The sequence below is a fragment of the Callorhinus ursinus genome, unplaced genomic scaffold, assembly GCF_003265705.2.
Source record: "Callorhinus ursinus isolate GAN/ISIS: 27379988/994484 unplaced genomic scaffold, GSC_fseal_2.0 scaffold10, whole genome shotgun sequence".
NCBI classification, from domain to species: domain Eukaryota; kingdom Metazoa; phylum Chordata; class Mammalia; order Carnivora; family Otariidae; genus Callorhinus; species Callorhinus ursinus.
The window spans coordinates 66,906,861-66,934,169 of record NW_027397072.1 but is presented as its reverse complement, the minus strand read 5'-3'; the positions used below and the strand labels follow the sequence as shown (position 1 = coordinate 66,934,169).

General features: G+C 37.9%; 1 protein-coding gene across 3 annotated transcripts; it reads left to right on the top strand.

Annotated features, from left to right (window-relative positions):
• Nucleotides 1-1,408: 1,408 nt before the first annotated feature.
• CIMIP6 (ciliary microtubule inner protein 6) lies at nt 1,409-27,074 on the top strand. Of its 3 annotated transcripts, none has more exons than XM_073897707.1 (6): nt 1,409-1,483; nt 1,599-2,558; nt 6,336-6,546; nt 12,829-12,982; nt 25,615-25,730; nt 26,545-27,074. In XM_073897707.1, the coding sequence occupies exons 3-6, from the start codon at nt 6,364-6,366 to the stop codon at nt 26,911-26,913; spliced, it is 822 nt and encodes a 273-aa protein (XP_073753808.1). In that variant the 5' UTR covers nt 1,409-1,483; nt 1,599-2,558; nt 6,336-6,363; the 3' UTR covers nt 26,914-27,074. The 3 variants fall into 3 exon arrangements, with proteins under 3 accessions (XP_073753808.1, XP_073753806.1, XP_073753807.1); XM_073897705.1 differs by having other exon boundaries at nt 1,599-2,578; XM_073897706.1 differs by lacking the exons at nt 1,409-1,483; nt 1,599-2,558 and adding an exon at nt 2,789-4,114.
• Nucleotides 27,075-27,309: the final 235 nt, after the last annotated feature.

Below are 27,309 nucleotides of genomic sequence, written 5' to 3'. Positions count from 1 at the left end.
TTTTTTTTTTTTTAAACAAATGAGAATCTACAGCAGACAGGTTTAAGTGTTTCTCCTAGGTCAAAGTAGCTAGTTAGTAGTAGAAAAAACTAACATTCCAGTGCTTTTTCTACATTAAAAAGTCACTATTAAAATCCACATTATTTTGCAGTGCCCTACAGAGGATGTACCAATCATAAGTAATGGGCATTTTCAAATAATTGGCACATTTTTATAATACTGTATTATCCTCAGTACTGAAATTTGACACTTTGTGACAATTAGTTACATACTACTATTGTGTATCACTGTTCATATTTTTTTTTTAGTATGTATGTCTTGTATTCCTAACTAGATTGTGACTTTTCTGTGGTAGGCATAATTATTTTTTTTAAAAGATTTTATTTATTTATTTGAGAGAGAGAATGGGATAGAGAGAGCATGGGGGGGGAGGGTCAGAGGGAGAAGCAGACTCCCTGCTGAGCAGGGAGCCCGACGTGGGACTCGATCCCGGGACTCCAGGATCATGACCTGAGCCGAAGGCAGTCACTTAACCAACTGAGCCACCCAGGCGCCCCCATAATTATCTTTTTAAAATGCTTCTTACATCCCTCAATAAATCTACATATATATGAACTGCTTAACAATTGGAAAGAGATTGACATAAATATATTTAGATTTTAGTCTTATACTACATGACTCAAAATAGAACCAAACAACTGTCATTTTGTATGGATGCAGGTGAATTTATTTTGAAAGGGACAAAGTTGAGAAATTCCTCATTTCTTCACAGCAAGCAGTTGGGAATGTCCCTGAAGGTAAGTGGTTTTAGGAGCTTGAAGAGATTGGTGAAGGATGGAATCAATATCAGAGGGACTGACGAGAGAGTTGACTAAGTCTTAAAAGACATAGGGTAGCATATCACATCAAACTGCTCAATCAAAACCCGAGCTAATAATGACCAAGGACTGACCATGAGTATGCGGCCCCCCACACCAGTACTCTGCCTGTATTAAATCATCCACACCTGAAGACAACCTTAAGCGTATTTTCATTTTGTAGATGAAGACATTGAAGCTCAGAGATAATAGATCATTTGCCCAACTGAAGCAGCTACTAAAGAGTGGAACTAAGGATTCAAACACTGACTGTGCCGAAGGCCTATGCTTCCAGAGAATGATGACTAGGATAAAACCAGGAAAGTATGTGGTGTTTAATACAGTGCTGAACAAACGCCTGGTTCTTAAGCAGGAGCTCAACTGTTAGTTCCCCCATTTTGGGGTTTTCAACCCACTCTTCCCATACATATTTACCCACCCAATCCTTATTCCCCAAACATGTATTTACACACACTCCACTCTTTCTACCAACTCAGTTGTGTAGGTAACTAGATATCAAACTTCTAGTCATATATTCTTCTTCCTCATAGGAAGGACTTATGCTCACACATGTACAATGAGACCGGCGACCAAACTCGACTCTCTCCACATTACTCCAGGTAAATGTAAATACATACTAATACTGGCCCTGGGTTACAAAACATGCGCACATGCATAGCTTGGTTATACAGCAGAATTCAACTCAATAAGGATTTTTCTTTTCCCAATATCCAGGCAAAGGCAAGAGTTACCATGGCTGATGCCAAAGACATTTGGCTCTGATAGTGGAAACTGGGAAGCAATGGTGAAATGAGGTAAGAAAATCCGGGGCCAGAAGGTGGACGCAAGTCATCAACTGCTTTTCCTAGGAACTTGTCTCTTTTTGGATAAGCGCTACTAATACCAACCCCAACCTGCTGCCATAGCCTACCGTCCCCTCCGCCCGATTCTGAACCCCATTCAGGCTGGAGCAGCTGCACACACCGCAGGGAGTCTCATTTGCAGGAGATGAGTGTTCCCTTGCTCTATTTTAATGCTTGCTGCCGGGCCGGGGAAGGAAGATTTGCCAGAAATCGTGGAGAACAGCGACAGCCAAGCTTTTTCAAGCAAAGACTAGTCAGCCCAGGAGCAGCGAATCATGACTTGCACAGTATTTAACGGTTCACGTAAACAAGTTTCTCTCCTGCCTGCGTGCACTTTTGGAGCCACCTCCGGCAGACGTGGGCAACGCCGGGGAGGCCTCCTGCCAGGCTCTGCGGGCACGCAGGCAGTACAGCCTCCAGCACCAGAGCCGAGCGCCGCGGGGGAGGCTCTGGGAACCGCCCCTTGCTGATCCCCAAGGCCAGAGAGGGCCTTAATAAACACTCCGCCCGGCACGATAAGAGAGGCCAAGTTCAAACACAGAACGTTCAGCCTGGGGCGGGTCCCGGAAGGACGCCCAGAGATCCGACCACCAGCCCCCGCCTGGCCCTGCGGCCGCACCCGTTAACTTGCGGGGCCGATCTGGGTTACTGCGCCTGCGCCCTCCGGCTCCGCCTCCAAGCCGCTTTCCGAGGCCGCGCGCCGGGAGCCCGCCGTCGCTTAGCAACTCGCGAGTCACAGTCGCGGCCTTCCGCGCGCCCTTTTCCCGGCAGGGCTTAGTCCCAGATCTTCCCGTGAGGCTCCTCGCTGCCTCGTGTCAGGCCGTGGGAGCCCATGGAGGTAAAGGAGGATAAGCAGCAGTAAGTGCTGGGGTTTGGTTTTCTTTCCCTTTCTGAAAATATTTCCTTCCTTCCTTCGGGGAGGGTGAAGTGAGACCCGAGGGGTGGGTCCTCGGGCCATCATTAGAGCTTCTCTTCTTCCATCCTAGTAGTTGAGCGCTCTTACCGGGATGCTTTTTTTTTTTTTAAAACACAGTGCTTACTGGGCACCCACTGTGTGTCGGGCACTTTACATGCATTGCCTGGCCCAACATTCTTCAAGTCCCATGGAATCATCCACTCCTTCTCACACCCTACATCTAAATTATTAGCAAATTCTGTAGGTTTTACTTTTAAAACTATATCCAGAATTCCAGTATCATCCCCACCCTCGCCCAGCTACCAGCGTCTCTTACCTGGATGTTAACAGACTCGGCTGCTCCGCTTGCCTCTCTGCAGCGTCCTCAACATAGTCTGTTTTTTTTTTTTTTTTTTTTAACAACGTAGGTTAGATCACTATTCTCCATTGGCCCTTGCAGAGTAAGAGCTAGGGTCCTTACAGTGGCCTGTGGGACCTACACAAACTGCCCCTTTTCCTTTATCGGGTCTTACCTGCTGCTTGCCCCCTGACTCCACTTGGTTCCAGCACGCAGGCCTCCGTGCTAGCAGTGATTCTCAAAGTGCGCTTCTCTTCCCCCCAACCAGCATCACCTGAGAGCTTATTAGAAATGCATATTCTTGCAGGCTCCCCACCATAGATATACTGAATCGGAAATTTGGAGTTGAGAACAATAATCTGGGTTTTAAGAAGCCTCCAGGTGATTCTGATGTACCCTAAATTTTAAGAACTATTGACCAAGGTGTTACAGCTAATACCACATGGCCAGGGGTATCTGCTTCCAAAGCCTATATTTTTGTCACTGAATAGTGGTTCTCAACATAAGAATCACCTGGAGAGCTGGTTAAAACAGTTTCCTGGGAACCTGCCTCAGGTTGGGATGGGGCCAGTGAATTTGTGCTTCTAACAAGGTAAATTGATGTCAGTGCAGCTACTTCCGGGACCATACTTTGAGAAGCGCCTAAGGACAGGTGCTTCTTTTGCAATGCTTTGGCAATTGCAGTTCACTCTGCTAGAATGCCCTTCCTCAAATATCCTCTTAGCTCACTCCCCTCTTTCCTTTTTTCAGTTGCCACCTTCATAATGCAGCCTCCACCCTGTCTAAAAATGTAGCCTCTCTCTCACATACATGCACTTCTTTTCCCCATTCCCTGCTCTATTGTTGTCCTCAGCACTTAACACCATCCAAAAGACTGTATGTTTTACTTATTATTTGATTTCTCCATCTGCCTTCCCTCACTAGAATGTAAGTTCTGTGAGGGCAGGAATTTTTGTTTTGTCACTCCTCTATCCTCAGTGCCGTGAGCAGCACCAGGCACAAAATTCAATAAATATCTGTTGAAAGAATGAATTATTCAATGTTATTGTCACATCTCTCTCAATAGGCATTCTTGCCCTACCATGCAAAGGAGGAAACCAAGACTCCGATATTAAATGGCAGAGTTGGGATTCCAACCCAGGTCTGACTTTCTTCACTGCCCATTAGTGTTTTTGTGTTTCCTTCTAGTAAGAAATTACTACAGAATCATATAGTTCACATTTATGTGTTAATCTATAACTACTCACACCACAAATACTTAATTGAACAAATGCATATGTAAGCAAGCATGTAGCCACAGTCAGACCTTCCTTCAAGTATGTGATGCTAGTGCAAGTGTATTGCTGAGTTACAACCATGAGAAGCAGATGGAAAAAACTGATATCAGATGTATATAATAAATTGATTATGACCTTTCCAGAGATATGTGTTTTTTTTAAGGTAATAGAAAAAGCCTTAGAAATTATTCACACTTGACCAGTAATCAGTTTTTCCAAAACCTTTACAGAGAGCAATTTTTGTTGGGCTGCAGGGAGCTAGAATCCAAGGGTGCCGAATGTTGTTTGTATGTGTACTGTAGTGGGGGTTGGGAGTATACAGCTACACTAAGCCAGACAAAAAAACAATCCCAGCAGATTCACCAGAAATATGCAAATACTGTAATGGCGGTCCATTTACCTGTGGTGAACGAGATGCTTCCTCAGGTAGCCACATAATGATGAATGAAACACAACCTCACCCTTATGGAGGTTACTGACTAGTCAAGGGTATTTGTAGTGCTTACCAAAAAACAAAACAAAAACAAAACTAGGTACATAAATTCTAAATCATGGTGTTATGAAAGCAAGTACTAAAATAGAGACTACATTTGACAGGAAGGGAGAAATCTAGGAAAAGCTTCTGAGGAGATGGCTTTTAAACGGAGACCTGAAGATAATGGACCAGTGGTGCAGGGAGCTGGGGAAGAGCTGTCCAGGCAGAGGGGACAGTGTGTGCAAATGCCTTGAAGGGAAAAAACTGGTGTGTCCAGGAACTGAAAGCAGCCGTGCTGTCTGGAGAAGTGAGGGGAGAGAGGTCTCAGTGTGTCCGAAGAGATTGGCTGGAGCTGGGTCCCTGGGCCCCAGAGCTATGATAAAGAAGCAGTATTACAGTATTCACTGTAAATGCAACACAAAGCCATTTGGGAGTTTTCACTAAAAAAATGACATGATAGAAAAGATGAACCTGGCTTTGGTTTGAAGTAACATGGGGGTTATATTTTAAGGGCCAAGACTAAGCAGAACTGCTCATTTTCTCTATAAATTTGGAATCTTGTTTGCTCACCTTCCATGGGTTGGGGCTTTGATTTTAAAAGCTTCTATGTAAAAAGTATTCACATTCATCTATTTAATTCTTTCCTTTATTTTCCAAGAATGTGAAATTTTAAAATACTGCCTTTTATAATAATGTCTATCACTCTTTATTTAAAAGAGAAACTTTCTATAAATTCTTTCTAAACATTTTTTAATATTTAAAAAAATTCAATAATGTTCATTTTGGTACCAGTCTAGTTATTAAAAGCAAAAAGTGATGAGATTGAATTGATTTTTCTCATGCCTACACAGTGGTCTTTTCCCGAAAAGATAAATAATAGTGGTCATTTGGTAGCTTTTATAAGTTTTGCCAAGTGAACTTTTAAAATTAAATAGCTATCCTTGTCCAGGTGACTGAATTTACTAAGTAACTTTTCTTTTTAAGATTCATTCATTTATTTTAGAGAGGGAGAGTATGTGTGTGGGTTGAGGGAAGGAGGGACAGGGAGAGAGTGAAGTAGAGAATCTCAAGCAGACGCCCCACTGAGCATGGAGCCAGACGCTGGACTGGATCCCTGGATCCCAAGACCATGACCTGAGCCAGAATCAAGAGTCAAGCTCCATCCCTGGACCCCAAGATCATGACCTGAGCCAAAATCAAGAGTCAGTCACTCAACCTACTGAGCCACCCAGGCGCCCCCTAAGTAACTAACTTTTAAAGAAGATGAGTTAAGATTAGCATGTAACTCACCTTCATGAAAAATGCTGCAAACAGGATCTGTAACCATGATCAAATCACTACTCTTTCTTTATTCCAAGCAAATGAAAGTCTGTACACTGCGCTGGTGTATCGTTATGAATAATCATTATTAACACAAATCCCTTTTTCTTTTATATGATTTAAAATGAGAAGATACCCTTCCATATTTTAATTGCACAAGTCCCTTATAACTATTAATAAAGCCTAAATTGTCTTGACTGATACTTGAAATATTTTTAAATTTTATTTTATACAATTATGACACAGTCCTAAAATGCTCATTGAGATACATTTACTATTCTGTTTTTCAGAGAGCATAAAATAGAAGATGCTGGTATAATGTATATAACTGAAAAAAAAGAAGAAATCAAACATGACAAAAAACCTGGAAAAAGTATACAACATTCAAAACCATGTGTTGGGAGAGGACGTGTATATTACGCGAAATTCATTCATACAAATGCAAGAACATTCAATGAACCAGTTCCCTACATAGATCCCAAAAAAGGGCCAGAAAAGCAGGTTGGATGGATGTTCCTTATATACAAATACAGATTTAGATTCAGAAGCTGTTTTGCAGGATAATTTGGTCACAGACTACATAAAGGATGTGACATATTTCAGACTAATACTTTTTATAATCCAATAGTTAAAAGCAGTAACCTGAGACTATTCTCCCAAATAACTATTGCATATAAACAATATATAAAAAGGGAAGGAATCCAAATAACCATTTTTCTAGATTGGGTCAGATTATAGCCACTTAGGAGTGCTTGGCAGATACTGAAAAAATCTATAATATTGTATTTGTGTCACATACTCTAATATAAAAAATTCCCATGATACTCTCTATAAAATAATAGCTACCATTTATTTAAATTGTGTGAAGTGCTAGGGATGAGCTAAGTGTGTTCTATAAGTTATATCCTTTAATCTGTGGAACAGTTTCTAGGGGGTAGTATTAGAAGTATTTTACAGATGATAACATACCACAAAGAAGTAAATTAACATACCTGAGATGACACGGTGAGCAAATGTCACAGTCATGTTTCTGACCCAGGACTGTTGGTTTAGTCAAATCACACTTTTATTCACTATTGTACTAAATATATTTCATTATCTTCTTTCCTTAAACTTAGGTTTGTTGAGGTATAATTTATTCTGTTAGTTTCCTGTTCCTAATGTTACAAATTACCACAAATTTAAACACTAGCTTAAAGTAACAAATTTATTCTCAACATTTCCTGAGCTCAGAAGCTCAAAATCAGTCTCATTGGCTATTAGCAGGGCTGGTTTCCTTCTGGAGGATCTAAGGGAAAATCCAGTTCCTTGCCTTTTCCAGCTTCTAGAAGCTGCCTGCACTCCTTGGCTCATGGCCCCTTCCTCTTGAAAGCCAGCAGCATGGCATCTTCAAATCTTTCTCTGACTCTCCTGCCTCCCTCTTCCAAGGATGGGTGTGATTACATTGGGCCGACCTAGATAATCCTGGATGATGTCCTCTTACCAAGATGTTTAAATTAATCTCAGCGGCAAAGCTCCTTTTGCCACATGAGTTTATGTGTAGTTGTGATATAACATTTAAATGGAGATTGCTTTTAGTGACCTATCTTCACATCAGTAACAACCAATGTTCTTATCTTAAAATAGATAACATACCAGGTCACTGTGTGTGAATGGGAGATCTTCTTGGGGCAGGAATTAATGTAGTCAAATATGCATTAATGTCATGTAATAAAACCTTATGTGGGCAATTTTAAGGCTATTTTGTTTTATAAATAAGCAATTATTGGGGGGATTTAAGAGATATTGCTAGTCCAGGCCTACACTGGGGAAATAAGTCTGGTCCAGAAATCCAGGTTAGTGAAGTTCCCATGTTTCTTAAAAAAGTTAATGAGTGACTTCCTGAGCTCTAAGTCAGGGCTGAATTAAAACCTGTTAACTGAACCCATCCTTACCTTGGAGATACTAAGGAAAAGAAATGGGTTTGAGAATGGAGATATAAAATGTAAAACTCTCAAAAAATCAATCAACTACTTTTACTCTTAGTTTATAGGTGTCTTGAGAAAGGTAATATTAGGAGCTGCTGTCCAGATGCGGCAACATAGTAGGGGCAGGATCCTTGTTTATGGGTACTAAAGGCTAACTGAGTCAGAGATCTTTAAGAGATGGTAAAAGGAAGTTTGAGATGAAGAGGACAGGGAGGAGAGGCTGCTTGTGGACATGAGTGAGGAGGTAGAAAGAAAGAAAGAAGATGCATCACAGAGTTAAGAGCGTATTTGTTCTGGGCATGGAGTGAAGGCACTGTTCATATTTAAAAAACAGAAACAGCAATATAAGTACTCACTTCCATGGACTCGAGGAGTAATGAAAGAATGCTCGTTTCACGTATCTGCACACTTTGTTCCTTTATTTAAGATGACAGGTTTCTTTTTAAAGGTTAGTTTGGTGGTTTTAAAAAATTAACTGGTTTAGAGTAGTACTGGCTTTAATGCAAGAGTAAAGAAAATAATGTTGCCTAATATTTAAAGTGACACATCTGCTCTCATGTGTTTTGCTAAGATAACAGCTTAAGAACCTAACACCAGATTGGTTGGTTTTACTTATTTACAAGATATTTAAATAAAACAACCACACAGTTCTATATAGGGACATAAAATTGGGGGTGCCAGAAAAAGTAAAAAGGAGCTGTAGCTCAGTCACTGCCAATCACAAGAGTTTGGTGGTCTTGTGTTTTTAAAAGAGATTATACTAGGTCATTATGTTCCAAAGTATATGTTTCAGAGCATTAGCCCTGCCTATGTGCTCAATAAAGTAACATTCCAAAGTCAATACATTTTGGAAAAGCTATATATTTAGATCTTAAAGCTTCACAAATCCCATTTGTATAGAAAGGTTCTAAGAAATCCTGTGATAAACTTATTTCACTTTACTTACCTATTTCCCAAATTTATTTAACTTTGGAAACCTCTTTTATATAACACCTTTTAATATGCCACAGAACTAGTATTCCACAGAACACAATTTAGGAACAACTTATCAGGGACATTATGGGTTGCTTAAAAAGAGGTATTTTCAGCACTCCCGGTATCTACAGCAAAATAGAGATGAACATAGATACAACATACCTCTAGTGTTTCCCATAACACTTCAATGTTTTAAAGCCTTTGAGCTCCACTAATAAAACGTGATTCTCTGTAAAGTGTTGTCAAAAGTCCGTATTTCCCTAGGAATCCCCCAAGGAGGATTTTGTGTTCCACAGAGGACCGCCACCACCGGCAGCCATTTTTGTCAGGCTGCTGTGGAGTTCTACCTACCACCTCTTGCATTCTCTTAACTGGCTTCTCCAGGTTGCCCCAATTGCCTTTATTACTTCTCCGCCCAAGACTCTCCCTTAATTTCCCAAAGAATGAAAACGAATTAATGTCTCCTAATGCCTTTCTGAAGGCTTAGAGATAGCAGAAGTATAACAAAGACCGCCTCACAGTGGTTTCCAAAGGTGGCTAAGGAGTTCACAGTATAATGGCCATCAGGTCTTACAGGGGTGGGGGTTAGTGGGAGTCTCTTCCTCAGGGATCTCTAGATGTCTCCATACCATGGAGCTGCAATGACTGTTACCCTGAAGCAGGAAAGACCGTCTTGGGCTAGAAGGGGAGGCATCCTGCTTTCTCTGGGTCCAAAGTTTTGAACTGAAAGCAACCACCTCTTTAGGTAAAACCCCTTCCACAATGTGCAGGAATTGGACTGACCCCTGAAGCCTAGACAAAGCAATCACAGTAGAGAACTTTTCCCAGTTTGGCTTATTTCATCATAAATAATTCATATCAACCCTCACAATCCACTTCAAGTGATGGTGCAGTAAATTTTTATACTTAGTCTTTCCCTTCAACATGGGGTGAAGGAAGAAAACAAGCTCCCACGTATCTCTTTAATCTTATAATCTTTTATGAGCAAATGCTTGTACCAACATGGCATGCACATGTGCGCAGGCCCATATACATTTTCACTCTTCCAGGAACAAACCAGACTTTTCAGGCAAAGGGCAGACCATCCAGAAATAGAAAACAGAAAAACAGCATTTTTTGAACTGTAGGATTTCATTCTGCTGAAGTGAAGCTTCATCCCACTTACAACACTCATCAGAGTACTTCCTCCAGCTTTGAGATCTTCAAGTCATCAGTCACACTTGAGGAAACATTGTTCATTATTTCCTTTATATTTTGTGAAACTAAAGAGACCATTTTGGTAAAATTCTAAATTCATAAGAAATTTTGAGAGGTGAATTGATATCTCTGCTTTTGGGGTAACTTTTGCAATATACTCTTGTTCAAAAAATAATTGAATGCTGCCAGGCATTTGCTAGCAGTTTGCTCATCCCAGAGTCACTTACCCAGTAACTTGGGTGTTAGCAAAATAAGTTTCTGATCAACAAAAGAAGATAATATACAGTGTATTCCTTAAAACCTTATCATAGAAAATCTTTCTCAATATACTTGAAATCTCTCAATTGTTACTTCTGAAATAATTTAAGTAGGTTTGTGCTTCTGTGGCTTTGCATTCTACAGCAGATTTGATAAAGCAATGTAGCACAGAAATTAGAGGCATGCATGGATGGGGGCAGGGGTCTGACTTGGACAGCTCTGTTGCCTTCTAGGGATACCCTTTGGGGAAGTTAATCTCCCAGCAGTTTTCTCATCTATGAAGTGGGTATATCTACTCGCAGAATCATGGTGAGGGTAAATGAGAAAAGGCCTATAAATCTGAGACGTTGGGGCATAATAAGCACTATCATAATTGTGCAGTGGAGGAGGCCTGCAAGAAGCAGGCATTCTGACAACAGTTAGATGTGACTATTTTCAGCCAGATAGTGAGAAGACACCATCTGTTTAGTAATCTGTTCTAGAATTCCCAGGATCGACATCAAGTAGTCTTAAGTTTTGTAATTCACCTTTCAGCCCATCTCTCCTGTTCTCCAAAATTCCCTGGTTCCTAAATTCCTTTGATCTCTGCAAACGTATTCATTACCCCGGGGCTACAATTTGTCATTGGCCTAAAAACTAGCACTCATGTAAAGTTGCCAAGTGAGGTCTAACTCTCTCTTGCATTAGTGAGGGTTCAGTTCCCTCTTAGGTCCATGTTAATCCTATCTTTTTCAGCTTGAAGATGATTTCCCTTAACGAAGAACCTAAGTTGAGGAGCTCTGACTTTTAGCTCTGAATTGTGTACTCTTCTTCAAATTCTTAGACTTTCTGTGATTTCTTTGATATAAGATTTTTTTTTTCTCCCAGAATACCCTATTTTTGCTGCCTTTGGTGTATTTCATGAATTTCTTCTAAGCTTCTTGACAATCTCCTGACAAGGTGACTCCATGAAATTATTTTTTTTAATTTGATATTGTACACCTCTTTTATACATGCCTGTCTTTTTAGAAACTAAGCTACTTTGGGAGCTGACTCCCTGTGGAGTCAGATAGATGTCTTCAAATGCCTCTTACTTTTCATAGAACTGTAGCTTCAATTGCACTGTCAGAATTTTACTTATGTGAATCTCATATTCATCCCCCTTGAATCATATTTTTCAAGTCTTTGACTACAAAATCATGATTGATTTTTTAAAAGCCCGATCTCTCTCCTCAAAGCCCAAAGTAGGTGTTCGATTATACCCAAAGTTTCTTTCATTGTCCAAGAACTCCCAGGTGTCACAGTTGCCCTTTCCCAAGGTTGTCTTTTTTTTTTTTTTAAAGATTTTATTTATTTATTTGAGAGAGAGAGAATGAGAGATAGAGAGCACGAGAGGGAAGAGGGTCAGAGGGAGAAGCAGACTCCCCGCCGAGCAGGGAGCCTGATGTGGGACTCGATCCCAGGACTCCAGGATCATGACCTGGGCCGAAAGCAGTTGCTTAACCAACTGAGCCACCCAGGCTCCCTCCCAAGGTTGTCTTAAGTCTACCTGATCAACCAGATTTAAAAAAAAAAAAAATGTTTACTTAGAATTAAGTTTAGTAAGTTTCCCCTCACTGTTTTCACAACTTCTAAGAGATCAGATTCTAATATGTGCTCATGGAGAATCTATCAATTCTCCCTTTCCTGGGTACTTAAGTCAGGTTTTACCATCAAAAATTCAGTAACATTGGAGATATTTTTCGTTAGAACAAAGTTTTTCAAACTGAGGCATTAGGTGGGTTATAAAGCACTGTGGTTTGCAACTAGCATTATAAAATGAAATGGAAGAGATAAATGATAAAATAGAAAAATAGTCAAGTGTACTGCATGTAGTAAGAATAAATATTGTGAAACTGAGTTTTATGTTTGTGTATGCATTGTGTGTTCTTGCATGGCAGAATCTATTTCATGGTGTGGATCATGGACTGAAAACTATGAAAAGCACCATCTTAGATGATAATACATTATTTGTATTTTCATAATGAAAAGTATAGAACATAATTTTTAGATTAAATCAAGCCATATATATATACGTGTATGTACAAATATAATAAAATGGTAATACAAAATATAGAAATATAACTACTTGGTTGATTTTTACCACTCCACTTCTGCTGACAGGAAGTAGTTTAAGAATTTAGCAGCTATCTTTTAGCTAAAAATATGTGATAATTCACTTTTAAGTACCTTTTAAAAAATTCAGTCTTTGTAAAAATATACTTATTCCTAGATTTCAGGATTCCATTTTAGTCCTAGAATATCCAATAACTTATTGAATCAAATCACTGAACATTCAGATATCAAGCAGCACATGAAAATGTTCTAAGGTATTCAATTTTGTGTTTCCAATTTTTTTCCCATAAAGGGTGACTGGTGGTCACATGGTAAAAGACTGGAGCATCCCTTCCAACCATCTTATGACATTAAGAGCACCCAGAGGAGTGACTTTCAAAAACCAGCATGTCCATTGGTTTTGCCAGTCAAACACAGCAAGTTGCAAAAGCCTTCTTGTGGAATAGGTAAGTTTAGCTCTGATAAAACCTCTTTACCATTCTCTCACATTACTGCTATCAAATTAAGGTGTATTAGATGTACTGGCATCTCCTGAGAAAATTACTTCTCTATAGGAGTTGAAAATACACATACAGCAAATGCAACCCTTAACAAGTTTGTTCTTTACCCCTTCTTGGTGGACAGCTTATCTCCAAACATATTTACTATAACATAAAAAAATTGGCTTGATCATTGATAACACCAGCCTCCAAGTCACATACTTAGTAGCATTCTGCTCATTATTGTTGCCACCAAATTTTAAAAAGTATAACTAGTAAAATTGTAGGCAGTATTTCTTGAAGCGCACTCTGAGGGACACTAGTTCCTTATGATGCTCAAAAAAAGAGGGAAGTGGTCAAATAAGTTTTGTAAAAACTGAATTTATAAAGCTAAACAGATTTTTTAAGCCACAGAACTCTTAAAACCCTTACTGTAAGCACAAGCATAATGTATTCCAAGAAGAGGAATAAAGAATGTTTTGTTTTCCCCAATATTGACCACCTCACCCTTTTTCGAGGAGATTATTTCACATGACTGGTATCCCATAAAACAATGTAAGAAATACTGTTACATGGACTGTTAAAATATTGTCAGATCTTAAAGTTATTTACCTGACAACGTTATTATAATAAACTAAGTCTTTCACATTTAGTCAGTTTCTATCTGTTTCCTACCACATGTCTTAGTCATCTCTACTGCTGGAGTAGAATTTAGCAGGTCTTAAAGAAGTGCAGGATCAAGTCAAAACAAAAATGTATTTATTGAGTACCCACTCTGGTTGTCACTCCATATAAAAGTTCATAAGCTAAACTTCAAATAATTTTCTGAACATGACAGTAGATAGCAAAGGGTTACTTTTATCAGTCAGCTGTCCCTTACTTAATTTTAACCTTCAGGCCTCTGTGATCTGGCCAGTTTAGTTAAGGACACAAAGGGCAGGTAGATTGAAGATCAGAACATTACAAAATGGTCATATTCAGCATGATTTCCACTTCAAGGGTGGTAGTTAATGGAGAGGACTGTTAGATAATCTGTAACGTGATCTCTCCTTTAGAAAGGTAATGAAGTTTGCACTTCTGATTCAGGATGGTCGACTGAACATAGACATCTAAATCCCCCACCTCCCAAGCCTCTATTAAGTGATAGTAAAGGAATCAACCCATAAAGATGAAGAGAATGGAAAGAAGAACTTTCTGCAGTGTGGGAAGGAACGAAAACTTGTTGATGGATTAAAGAAAGCAAAGAAGCAATAGCCCAGAAAAGATAGAGGGAAAGGCAGCAAAGAGCCAATCTACCCGAAAGAACCTCAAAGTAGCAGGAGGCTCAGTCAGCAGGCAAAGCAGAAGGCAAGAATGAATCCAAGGAGAGAATCCAAGGGTGACCTGAAAGTCTGTCTTTTAAATAATCACTCCAGTCATGAACATTCTATTCGACACCAACATTAAGACTAATGGAGCCCAGTGTCTCAGCCAGCTAGTCAATTACTACACCAGTTACTTTTTTTTTTTTTGTAATTCAAGTTGATCTCTTATCCTATTCTTAGTTTATGAATGGATAGCCAAAGATTACAATTATGCCAAATTATTATTTTTTTTAATGTTTGGAGGGTAAAGTCAAGGAAACATCACAGAACATAAAACAACAACAGCAGCAACAACAAAAAACTAGAAAATATGAGAGAATAAAAGCAAAGTGGAGAATCAGTCTGGGAGGTCCAACTTTTCTGGAGCTCCAGAAGAGCAAGGAATAAAATTGAAAGTGGAGATAATTATCAACACATAAAACTTATTGAGCACATACTATTTGCCAGGCACTTTATGGAACTTCCTAAATATTGCTCATTCAATTCTCATTCCAACCCTAAGGAATATATTAGTGTGGTAATATTATTAATACTCTCATTTTTCAGATAAGAAAGCAAGCACAGAGTTTAAATAATTTGCTCAAGGCTACAGAGCAAATAACTGGTATTTGAACTCAGTCTACCTCCAGTTAAAACCAGTACTCTAGAATAATAGAATAACACAGCCTCTAGAATAATAAAAAAGTTTCCCAGTATAAGAGAGTGAGGCATTAAAGGAGTCTACTGAGTGCTTCTAAGTACGAAGGGACAAAAGATACAACCTATATATCATTATGAAATTGCAAAGCAATAATTACAAAAAGAAGATTCTGTAGGTTTCCATAAAGAGGAAGAAAAATTAGTAACTGTCTAAGAAATAAGAATCAGTATGGAATCAAGAAGTGCTGATGCAAAAGTAAAATGGAGTTATTATGTCTTCAAAGTTTCCAGGGGAAAATTTTTTTTTACTTAGAAAAGAGGGTTTATTTAACACAAATACTAGAACCATTCTTTTTCAAGTGGCACCAGGCTTTGGACACAGTGAGAAAAAAATGTAGTCCCAGCACAATATTTGGCCCTGAAGTGAACAAAATTCATATAGTTATATTATAAATGCTATTTTGTAGTTTTCAACTTTTAGCATTATATAGATACAGTATGGACATTTTTAATGTGTGTACAGAACAGAATTATGTTATTAGCCTTAACAAGAAAAGCACATCAATAGTTGACAGAAGATGGGAAGTAGAAAGAAGGCTGCTAATATCTTTGTTTAACATGAGTGCCCAAGAGATACTACCCAAAGCAGATGAAACAAGGAATAGAAGTTTAAGGCTGAAGTCAAAGGAACTAATATAAGAACCAATTTCTCTCTCTAGCCCTGGCCTCTTTGCTGAACCTCGAACTCCCATCCAGCCACCTACCTAACATCTTTTCTTGGAGAGCTAATCTCCTTTGAAACTTAACATGGCTCAGATAGACCGGTTCCTTTCCCCCATTCAAACCTGTCCCTGCCAGTTTTCCTCTTTTCAATAAATGCCACTTCTATTCCCCCTCAAGTTTGGATAACCTAGAAGTCATTCCAAAACTCCCTACTCTCTGTAGCCAATCCATCAGCAAATCTTGACACCTCTATCTCCAAAATATACTCCAAATCTTCTAATGTTGTACAGTTCCTGTTACCCTACTTTCTCTCTTTCTCCTCTAAAATATGTTTTCCACACCATTGTTAGAAGGATCTTTTAAAAACACAAATGATATTGCTTTCCTCCATTAGATGAGTTACTTCTCATTGTTTGTAAAGTTGATTTCAAATTCCTCACCATGGTCTACACTGTCCTGTTTAATCTATGGAATCTATCCCCCATTGCTCATGATATCATGAGAGGGACATTTTAAGAAGGGGCAAATAACTCAGGCCAAGGAGGCAGAGAATGTTCTCTGAAAGTCATGGTTATTTCCAAAATGATTTATGCCTGTGCTTTTGTTACTGTATTTCCATAATTAACTTATTCTTATAAATTAAAATCTGAGTACTAAGAGAGTTTCTAGAATACATTCATAGTTGAATACTTTGGAAAGGCTTGCCAAAAGGTGACTAACTTTTTTAAAAAAAGATTTTATTTATTTATTTGGGGGGGGTGGGAGACAGAACGTGAGCAGGGGGAGGAGCAGAGGGAGAGGGACAAGTAGATGTGGGGCTTGATCTCACGATCCTGAGATCATGACCTGGGCCAAAATCAAGAGTCGGATGCTTAAATGAGCAACCCAGGTGCCCCCCAAAGTCACTAACTTTTAAAAGTGCTAATTAGGTGTGGACAAAATCACTATAAGAGAGGAGCTGGAATGAATTTTTTAAATCTTGAAGGATTCTGCAGTCATTTTATTTCAGATGTGTCTTTAAGTTTCCATTCTATTTTAAAGAAACAAACTAGAAAGATTACATTAGGGGTGTGGTTTATGCAAGAAACACACAGTGCAATTCCAATCAATGGATATTCCCGCAAAGGAAATGCATTGGCATTCCAGTAAAAATTTGGAGACTGAACTGGTTAGAATAAAGTATCTAAGTTTAGTATATATAATACTCCATGATTCTTTGTTTTAACTTTTTTGGTTAAGTAACCAGTCAGATCCCAGTTTTTTCTCATAAAGTGAGGTTGCTTCTACTCTAGTTCAGTATGGGACATGGTAGAAGATGAGAGCAGAGAGCTAGGTTTTGTTCTAGGATTACCAGGAAAGGCCCAGCCATTTCATAAGAGACCCCCCCCACCCCCCAACATCAATGCCTATAGGTCTGTTCTGTTGAGCCAGTCTATTTTCCCAGAGTGGAATCCTCCAAACCTCTGCTGGAGTGAGGAACAAAAAATCTGGGAATTTCTCCAATAATCCTCTGTTGGAAATTTCACCTTGTCCCATGCTCCCTGCCCCAGAGCTGTCAGATGCCTCCATTTTTGGAGCCTTACTGGGACCCCCACCCCATTCCCATAAGCACTTAGCTTCCAGTTTTTTTGTGGTCTACTCAAGTTCATTGCCATTTAACCATCTGCTTTCCAGTTTCCAAATTTGTTAGTATTTTTGCTCTCATTTAGTTCTCTTTTTTCCTAAGGATTTAAGCCTTTTAAGGTCTTTACTATCATTGTACTGGTGTTTTGGGAGGGAGTGAGGGAAATGCAGATGTTGAATTTGTCATGTTTAACTGGAAATCGTGGTCATCTTATCACCATCAATACTCCCTCCCCGTAGAATTTAATACTGATTTAGCACTTATAGTGGTTTGATCCTAGGCTCATTACTTAAATTCATCATTTTATTTCCTCAATTCAAGAAGTGGGAATAATAATCCCTACTTTGCAGGATTGTTAGGAGAAATAAAAAATATGCCTACCACAGTGCTTGGTACATAGGAGAAAACAAATGGAAGCTATTTCTCTTATTAATTATTGCATTGTACTATGTTAGGTGTTTAGTTGGAATTTAGCTTTGGAAACTAGGTGTGGAAGTCTCATTTTTTCCTTCCTCGCCCTCCCTCCTCCTTACCAACCCCTCCTCCTGCCTCTCCTCCTCTGTCTCTGTCTCTCTGTTCTTTTATTGGTGTTTCTCATTGCCAAATTCATTATTGTAACCCAGGTCCTAATAATGATCCCCAGATTCAACAAATATTTATGGATTAATTTAATGATAATTACATATTATTCAACAGATTAAAGACATAATGTAATTTAAATAAACATACACACTACAATACAGGCCTGCAATTTATTCATATTTTGGATGGTGTTTGGATACTAGTGAAAAGGGTTTTTAAGAGGGAATATTTGAGCATGACATTTTAAAATATATATATATATATAGTTTGTATGTTCCAGATTTTACATATATGTATATATATGTGCATATGCATACAGACATAGAAACTGTGGATGTAAACATGCATCGTACCACTTAAAAGTCATCTCCTGGTCATTCTGTTCCATCAGCCCACTTAATTACGCCTAGTCTTTGGCATTTCGGCAATGTCATCTTGTGCTGATAATGAAAGTGCCCTTTATTCTTGTACCACCACACAATTTCTGGCTGCCATCCATGGACACTTCAACAAATGGCTGGGCTCCATCATATCTGAGTCACTATAAGAATAAGTGTTCACTTTGGGTTTTATATCATAAAACTTTATAAATTGGAAAGGCTGATCTAATTTGTGAGGAAAGTCCTACTTAAATAAAACTTTGAGTCTTTATCAATGACTTGATATTTTAGTGTTTTCCTGAATTGCAAAATCAGATTATTATCATTAAAAATAGTTTTCTGAAGTAGACTTTAGTTTGTGTTGCTTCTTTTGCACCAAGGTGTAGCTTAATAATGATTTCTTGCTACAGTTATGTTCAAGTTTTTTCACTGTATTTTGAAAATCTATACCGTTATTTTTTACATTAGTAATACTTTTATATAAGATCAAAATAAATACTACTTAGAAAAATGGAGTTTCTGATAGAAAAATATTACTGATGAATGTTTTTTAAGTAGACACACACAAAAAGTTAAGAAAATTTCACAAAGTAAAAGTTGCTGAGTTCCCACCAATAAAAGGATCAAGTTGTGTGTTTGAATAAATCCTGGCTTTGTTGATAAAATATAGATGGCCTGACACCAACTTGTTTGGCATATCCTTGTTTAGAAAATTTCTATTTTAATTAGATCAAGTTTCCAAGAAACAGAGAGTGGATTTCAAACACTCTTCATGGACTTTGCCTTATGTTTTGTAATCCTCATGTAACAAGGCTTCTTTTAAGTAATTAATTACTTTGGGTTCAGTTTGAATTCTGAAGTAGAATAACCACTAAGAACTTGAATATCTTCTTTGATGTTTTCCTACTTAGATGTTCTTCACTATTGTGGGCTTCTTTAAAAGTCTCATATATTTGCATAAATTAATATGGTAGTTATGTCTAATTTTAATAGATATAATGTCTGAGCAAGGAATTCCTCTAATAGTGCAGATTCGTTTTCTATTAGTTCCCATAAAGAAGTTTTTTTATTATTTTTGAGATTCTGGGAGGTTCTAGATCACTATTTAGATTTTATTTATTTGAGAGAGAGAGAGAGCGAGAGAGAGCACTAGTGGGGACGAGAGGGAAAAGCAGGATCCCCATGAGCAGGGAGCCTGACACAGGGGCTCGATCCCAGGACCCCGAGATCATGACCTGAGCCAGAGGCAGACGCTTAACCACTGAGCCACCCACGTGCCCCTAGATCACTAATTAAAAGATAATTCATTTTAATTGATTTAATTGACTTGCTTCTGAAGTATTTGTTTTGTAATTGCATAACAGGTCACCCCAAAATTTAGTTGCTTCAAACAACCATCATTTTATGTGCTCATGATCCTGTAATCTAGGCTGGGCTCAGCTGGGCAGGTCTTTGGCTGGTCTTGGTGGTGGACACTTGTGTGGCTGCATTCACTTGGCAGGTCACCTGAGGACTACACTCAGCTGGGAGGCTGGAATGACCAGGCCCCTCTTTCTACATGTGGTCCCTCCATATGGGCTCTCCAGTAGGGTAGCTGAACTTCTTACCTAGCACCTCAGGCCTCCCAAAAATGCAACAGAAACTGAAAGGCTTTCTCAAGCATATTTTTTATGCTTGGAACTGGCAGAGTGTTACTTTTGCTACATCTTATCGGTTAAAGCTAATCACAAGGCCAGCCCACATTCACAAGGAGGGGACTGTACAAGGATGTGAATAGTGGGAGACCAATAAAGTAGAGCCATCAATGTAATGGACTACCACACATTGTTAAATTGTTCTTCCCATGTGAGTTTAGGAGTAGCTAACTCTTCACTTTACTTTTGTCTGAAATGTCTTCAGATTGTCTAATGGGTGTGAGTAGAGCTGGATATAGAATTCTGGGTTCATGGTTATTTACCTTTTACACTTGGAAGATATTATTCCATTGTCTTCTGGAGCCTATTGTTACATCAAATCTGCAGGAAGTCCAATTGTTAATCTTTTGAGAGTAATATGTTTTGATGTAAGATTTTTAATGTTCGAAGGGGGCCTTTATATATAGAAAGAGTTATTTATAGTTACTTATGATTTATATTAATATCCCAGATTTAATATTACAAATGAAAAATCTTTCTTTCCTTAAGCCTTTAATTTTTAAATATTGTTTCACTGTAATTGCAGGGCTGTTGGTTTTCAAGGATTCTGTACAGGAGAGAGGCATGAAAACTGGGCAAGTTAAAATGCCATAAAGCTTGCTTTCACTATAGAAATTAAGCCATTTTTCTTGAATAAATGCTTCTTGGATTGTTGTAAGCTTTTGGTTACTTTCCAGAGTTCAAAAAGTTGATTTTGATTGGTTTTTTTTTGCCAGTGTTCTCATCACTATTACAGAGGAACAGCTCTTTGGAGGTTCTTTACCATTCTCACTGATGTCCTATCCCTTTTAGTTTTCAGGTTAAAAATGTTTCCTCCTAATCTCACTGTTATCTTTGTCTGTGGCGTGTTCACTGAACAGGAGTCCTAAACTTTGATGTAATCAAGTTTATGAACTTTTCACCTATGAATTGCACATTGGGTGTTTATGAAGAGTTTTTCTACTTTAACATCACAAAAATATTCTCCTACATTTTCTTCCTTGCTTTTATAATTTTACCTTCCATAATTAAGCCTTAATCCTAGCATCTGCCTTTATGTGCAATGTTAAATAGGGAACCTATTTCATTTTTCTCCATGAAGTGAAGAAATTTCCTGGATCCATCTACTAAACCATACTTTCCTTGTTGACTTGTGGAACCTCCTTACTTGTATGTTAGAGTTTCCTATATAAATTGGTCTGTTTCTGAGCTTTCTATTTTTAATTTTTAGTTCTTGGATCAGTACTAACCTGTTTTAATTTTCTGGATTTTTAGCTTAATATCTGATAGGGAAAGTCCCCATTCTTTGCTCTTCCTTTTCAGAGTTGACCTATTTATGGACCTTTATTTTTCCATTTAAACTCTGGAATTTATGACATCCCTCAAAATATCCAGGTAGAATTTTGATTGGGTTGTGTTGGCATTATAGATTAATTTAGGAAAAATTGTCACCTTTACAGTAACAGACTATTTCATCTCATCTAATAGTATGGAAAGTCTATTCAGTTCTACTTTTATGTCAAGACAGGGTGCCTGGGTGGCTCAGTCGTTGGGCATCTGCCTTCGGCTCAGGTCATGATCCCAGGGTCCTGGGATCGAGCCCCACATTGGGCTCCCTGCTCAGCGGGAAGCCTGCTTCTTCCTCTCCCTCTGCCTGCCGCTCTGCCTGCTTGTGTTCTCTCTCTCTCTCTGTCAAATAAATAAATAAAATATTAAAAAAAAAAGACAGTTTAAAATTTTTCTCAGTAGAGGTCTTGTTAGTTGTTAGTTTCTAAAAACTTGATATTGTACAGTTGTTGTTCCCACAGTGTATCTTATTTTTTGTTTTGTTTTCTAGATTATAGTTCTGATTTTTATACACTTAACTGTTTACCTTGCTATACCCTTATTCTCATACTTTGTTGATTCCAGTGGTGTTTCTATTCAGGTAATCATGTTACCTACAAATAATGAGAGTTTTTTTTTCCTTTGAAATCATTTTACTATTTCTTTCATATATATACTTTACATACATATAGTTTACCAGTATCTCTATTAATATGTTAATAACAGTAGAATTTTAGTTCTGAGTTATGTGTGTAATACTTATTTTTTTGTTCTTTAGTCCTTGACTTTTTAAAGAAATAAAACATTTTGTTATTTTCTTCTATATATCTTAGGCACACACCTCCCTTGATTTATTTCTATCCTTATTTGGATTTTTCCTCTTGGAATTTTGGAGTAGGCTTTTTTATGGGAAAATATTCTGAGGATTTCCTTGCCTCCCAATATTTTTTATTCTGGCTTCGCTGCTGAATGACAGTTTGATTGGGTATAAAAATTCGAGGCTTAAAGTTCTTTTTAACATTTAAAAAAATATTAATCAATTATCATCTTGTGTCCAATGCTGTTGCTGTCAATTTTTATGTAAATCTGCTTTTTCCACCTTTGTAAGTAATCTACCTTCTCTTTTTGAAAGCATTTAGAATTTTCTTTGCCCCAGATAACCTTAAATTTCTCTATAAATTGTCTTTGGATATTAGTTTTTCCTTATGTATCCTGCAGGATAGGGAGGAGAGTGAGGCAAGTGAGGGACCCAAGGTGAAAAACTTAAGGAGGCACTCACTCCCAGGGCTATGTAAATGCCCCCTTAAATTTTTACAGCACATGGGTCTCACTTGCCTCATCTTACTCCTGGACCTATCACCCTCCTTGGTAATCTATGAGCCCTTTCAATCTGAAGTCTTTGATCTTTCTCTAATTGGATATTTATCATCATTCTTTCCTTTTTTTTCTTGTTAAGTAGGCTCCACACCCAGTGCGGGGCTTGAACTCATGACCACGAGATCAAGAGTCAGGTGCTCCACCACCTGAGCAGTTAGGCACCCTATCATCATTATTTCTTCAACTACTTCCTTCCCTCTATTTCTTTATCTAGGTCTCCTGAATTCTACCATCCATGTCTTTTAGCTTTTCTTTTATATTTTAATTTCTTTATCCTTTACTGCTGCCCTTTGAGAGAGTTTCTCAGTCTGTGTAGTTCATGAGTCTTTTTGTTTACCTCATCTTTTTAAATTCAGCTATTATATTTTGTTTGATTTCTGATATATACATGATTCTTTTTTAATGACCTCTTCTTGCTTCATATTAATAATACTTTCTGTGTCTTTGAGCATGTTTGTTGTGCTTATTTTAAATTCCTGGAGTACCGGTTCTAATTATTCAGCCTCACACAGTATATGTTTTAAATTTTGTTGTCTTTCTTTATAGTGTCTCTCTAGTTTGTCTTAGGTCATGTTCTCCAAGGGAATCCAACAGCCCTGTGGAGGCAAAATGTAAAGACTAGGGTCTGACTTGTGTGCCTCCCAGTGAATTTAAAGGAAAGAAAATGAGGGTCAGGCTAGAGAGTGTCAGACCCCATAAAACCAAACTTGACCATTTCCATATGCTGTCACTGTACTAGGCCAGTCCTCTAGTTAGAACACCACCCCTCCCCTCCACTTTAAACTCTTAAAAAGAGACATCACAAGAAGATGCAATCTCTTGATGTTTTCAGTCCACCAGCACTGATGGTTGCTGGGGGATTGGTAGCAGAGCAAATACCCAAAGGGGCAGCATGCATCCGTTTCATCAGCTCTAGAGAGACTTCTGTGCTGTTCACAAGTTACTAAGTTGACAACAGATGGCTAGCCAGTTGCTGCCAGTTTCTTCCCTCTGAGGCAAGCAATGATCTTCCCAGGCAATGTGTGTGTGTGTGTGTGTGTGTTTGGGGGGGGGAGGCGGTGTCAAGAGAAGATTTTAAAACCTCTCCCCCACATATTCTCTCTTAGCCATATCTGACCTTCCTACCCTCCAGCCCAAGCTGCCACCAACTTTTGACCCCAGCCCACTAAAGTCTTTGGGTTTCTAACAGTCAATAGTTCCTCAGATTCATACTTCTCCCTTCCAAAGTTTTCCCTTTCATTAAGATACAAAAGAACTGGCCCCTTGCCTAGGTTGAAAGACCCTCTCTAATTTGATCTCAGTATCTTTCAATTCTCAAAGCAAATTACTATCCCCATTTTAGAGAGGAGGAAATTGAATCTCAATGAAGTTGATTTGTCCAAAGTCACACCACTAGGAAATGTGGTAGGGCTAGAATTTGAAAACATGTCTATCTTATCCCAAAGCCCATGCTTTCAATACTCCATTAACCCCAACTGATTAATGACTGAATTTAGAGCTATTTTATTCAAGAATCTATCAAACCATGTTTCTGAAAACACTGATGTTCTGTGATCTAGACCATGGCATTCACCCAAAACCCAACAGTCTTTTCCCAAATGGTAGAAAAAATATGTATGTTATGGTTAGAATTTTCTCAATGTCATAGTTGCCCATACATTTTTAGTAAATCTTTGGCACCTGCTGTTCTTTTGTACACTAGCAAATCCTAAAAAAAAAAGGGGGGGGTAATGATTATGTAGAAAATGAGTTTTGAGTAACTGATCTCAATTAGAAATCAAGAAAATGTTATCAGTTAACGTTTTTTTCCCTGCTAACAGGGAAAAGATTGCCATTTCAAGTCATATAATATATAAATAGAGACTCATCATTCCTGCTAGCAAAATTAGTTTATATCAATGTCTGAATATTGAATTGAATTCATGAATGCTTAATAAGTATGAATTTACTAACATATTTCTCCTTCTTATATATTCTCCCTAACTTTAAAGGCAAGATTTTTTAAAAATTAAATTTCATTTTTTAATAGTTAATACATGCATATAGTACAAAATTCAAATGGCACAAAAGAATACACAGTGAAAGTAAACCCACCTCTGTCCTCCAGTGACCTAATTCTCTCCCCCTGAGGCAGTCACTTTAGCAATTTCTTGAATATTGTTCCAGAGATATGGTAGGTGGACATAACCTCTTATATATGACTTTTTATAAAAGGGAGAAATTTTAAGTTTTTTCCTTGCCATAATTTTACCTCACTAAACTGGGAGTTGCTCTGATCTTTATATAACCTTGCATGCTAAACATAAAAATAAAGTGAGTTTTAAAAGTTATTAAAAATGTGAAACAGAGAGAGACCAATAGAATGAATCCCTATATACCCATCACCTAGCTTGAAAAATTATTTAAAAGTGATTCTTAAAGGGTTTAACAGTCTTATAAATTTTCAGAACGTCTGTCAAAGGGAAATGAAAAGAATCACACGTTCAACTATAACTACAGCAACCCTGGAGTCTTCCAGGTTATTCTGTTAGTACTAGTTGGGAGCAATGTATGATAAAGTTCACATAGCCTTTCTAGTAGTAAAAAATGAGTTGACAAATGAATTGTACTTACACCTTTCCTAAAACTTCATTTGGTATATGTGCAAAAGACATATCTAACAGACTTTTAAAGCCATTATTGCATTAATATTAGTTTTAGAAAGTACTAGTAATTCCATATATGGGGCTAATTCAGTTGTTTTGATTTGGTTCTTTGCATGGAGAAAGAATGATGCATCCATTATATTTATCCATACTTTAAAAAATTAACTTTTATTAACATTTTTTAAAAAGCATGATTATGAATATTGATTATATTTCCATATAGAAATCTTATTTTTGTCCTGACTTCACAAAATCTTTTTTCTCAGTTCCACTTGCCTCTCCTGATGCATCAGCAGAACTTCAAAAGAATTTTATACAGCACATCTCTTTTTTACATCAATATGATGCTAGGAAAAATCCCAATGAGCCCATCCGGGGAAAGGTGAGAGTATTCAGAATCAATTATTTAATACTTTAGGATGGGACAGATTTATGTTAGAACATTAAGCCTTTCCAAGTCATAACCATCTTTCTAAAAGTCTATTTCAACAAACTAACGTGGTTGTTGGGTAAAATCTCAACAACATGTCATAGTTAAAATTAAGGAATGATGTCATAATTTTGGATCACAGTCTTTGGAGTTTGGTTTCAATTATTACAATCATTCACTTAAGGTAATATCAAAGCAGTTTGATAAACTGTTGGATATGCTCATGTGGGTGAGGCAGGAGAATGCATCTAAGATTTACAAAGCCAAATGTAAATGTTATTACATATTACAATAACTGCTGGATTTTTTTTCCAACTGCAGATGTTTGTTTTCATATTTTACTTTAAGTCTTTCATTGAAACTAACTGATATTTAGGCTGCAATCACAAATCCTGAGGTCTATGAACTGTAGTTGCTATTGTATCCACAGCAAACTATAGAGCAAGAAATGAAATTTGATATGTGTAGTCTTATACAATCCAACTGATAGAAATGTTGAGAAGGGGAAACAAGATGCTGATTCTTTGGCTTTCTGCCTTTCCCTTTTATTTTTCTGGCACACCCTGTCTTTATCATTGATTTTAAAATTTCACTAATAATTATTATGCCACTGTCTTCAGTTTTAGACTAAGGTGACAACCAGTGCAGAGGCAGAAATAAGGGCCTGCCTTGCCAGAACTTGAGCTAACACATGAACTGAGTTCACAGCTGCATCTTCCAGCAACTTGTGTGCCCTGGTTAATGTCAACTTTGTTTTCTTTTCCAGCGACATGGAGCTTTTGTGCAGACAGAGATAAAACCAGGGAGTAGGCCAATAGTTCCTACAGGAATAGAGGTATTACAGAATGCTCCAGGGTCATGCTCATCAGAAGTGTCCAAAAAAACAGAGAAAGGAAACTCAGCGGAAGGCAAAATGATCTCACCAGGTCTCTGCCGACAAAATTCCCCAGAGCTGTCAGACACTGAAACTCCCTTAGCAGAAACAGATGTCAGAGAGGCAGCCAAGGCATGCCCCCGAAGTCCTGAGAGAAAGGAGAGGGTCACAGACATCTTCCAAGTAACTGCAGTAAACGTTCTTCTCTCCGGGCATGATCATTTCAATCCACCAATAAAGAGTCAGGATAAGTCAGGATAAATTACCTTCTTCAGATAAAAATCTAATCCTTGGAATGGAGAGAAATTGCAGAATCATACAAACCATCACAGTTGCTTTTTCTGTTATCAATAACCTCAAAAAATTCAATTTACATAAATGGGAAAATGAAAAAAGACAATTAAAGTGCACCAAAAATTTAAGAGTGGTCTCTAATGAGTGGTAAATAATAAGACGTATTTCTAAGTCATATTATTTATAAACCAAACAATTTTGTTTTGCACAAAAATGAACATAATAACAATATAAAACTTTTATGAGAGGCCCTATGGGATAGTCATTCTCTGGAATCAAAGCAGGGTTGGAATTTTGCCTCTACACCTATGAGCTGTGTGACCTTGGGTAAATTACTTAACCTTTTTAGACTTCAGTTTCCTC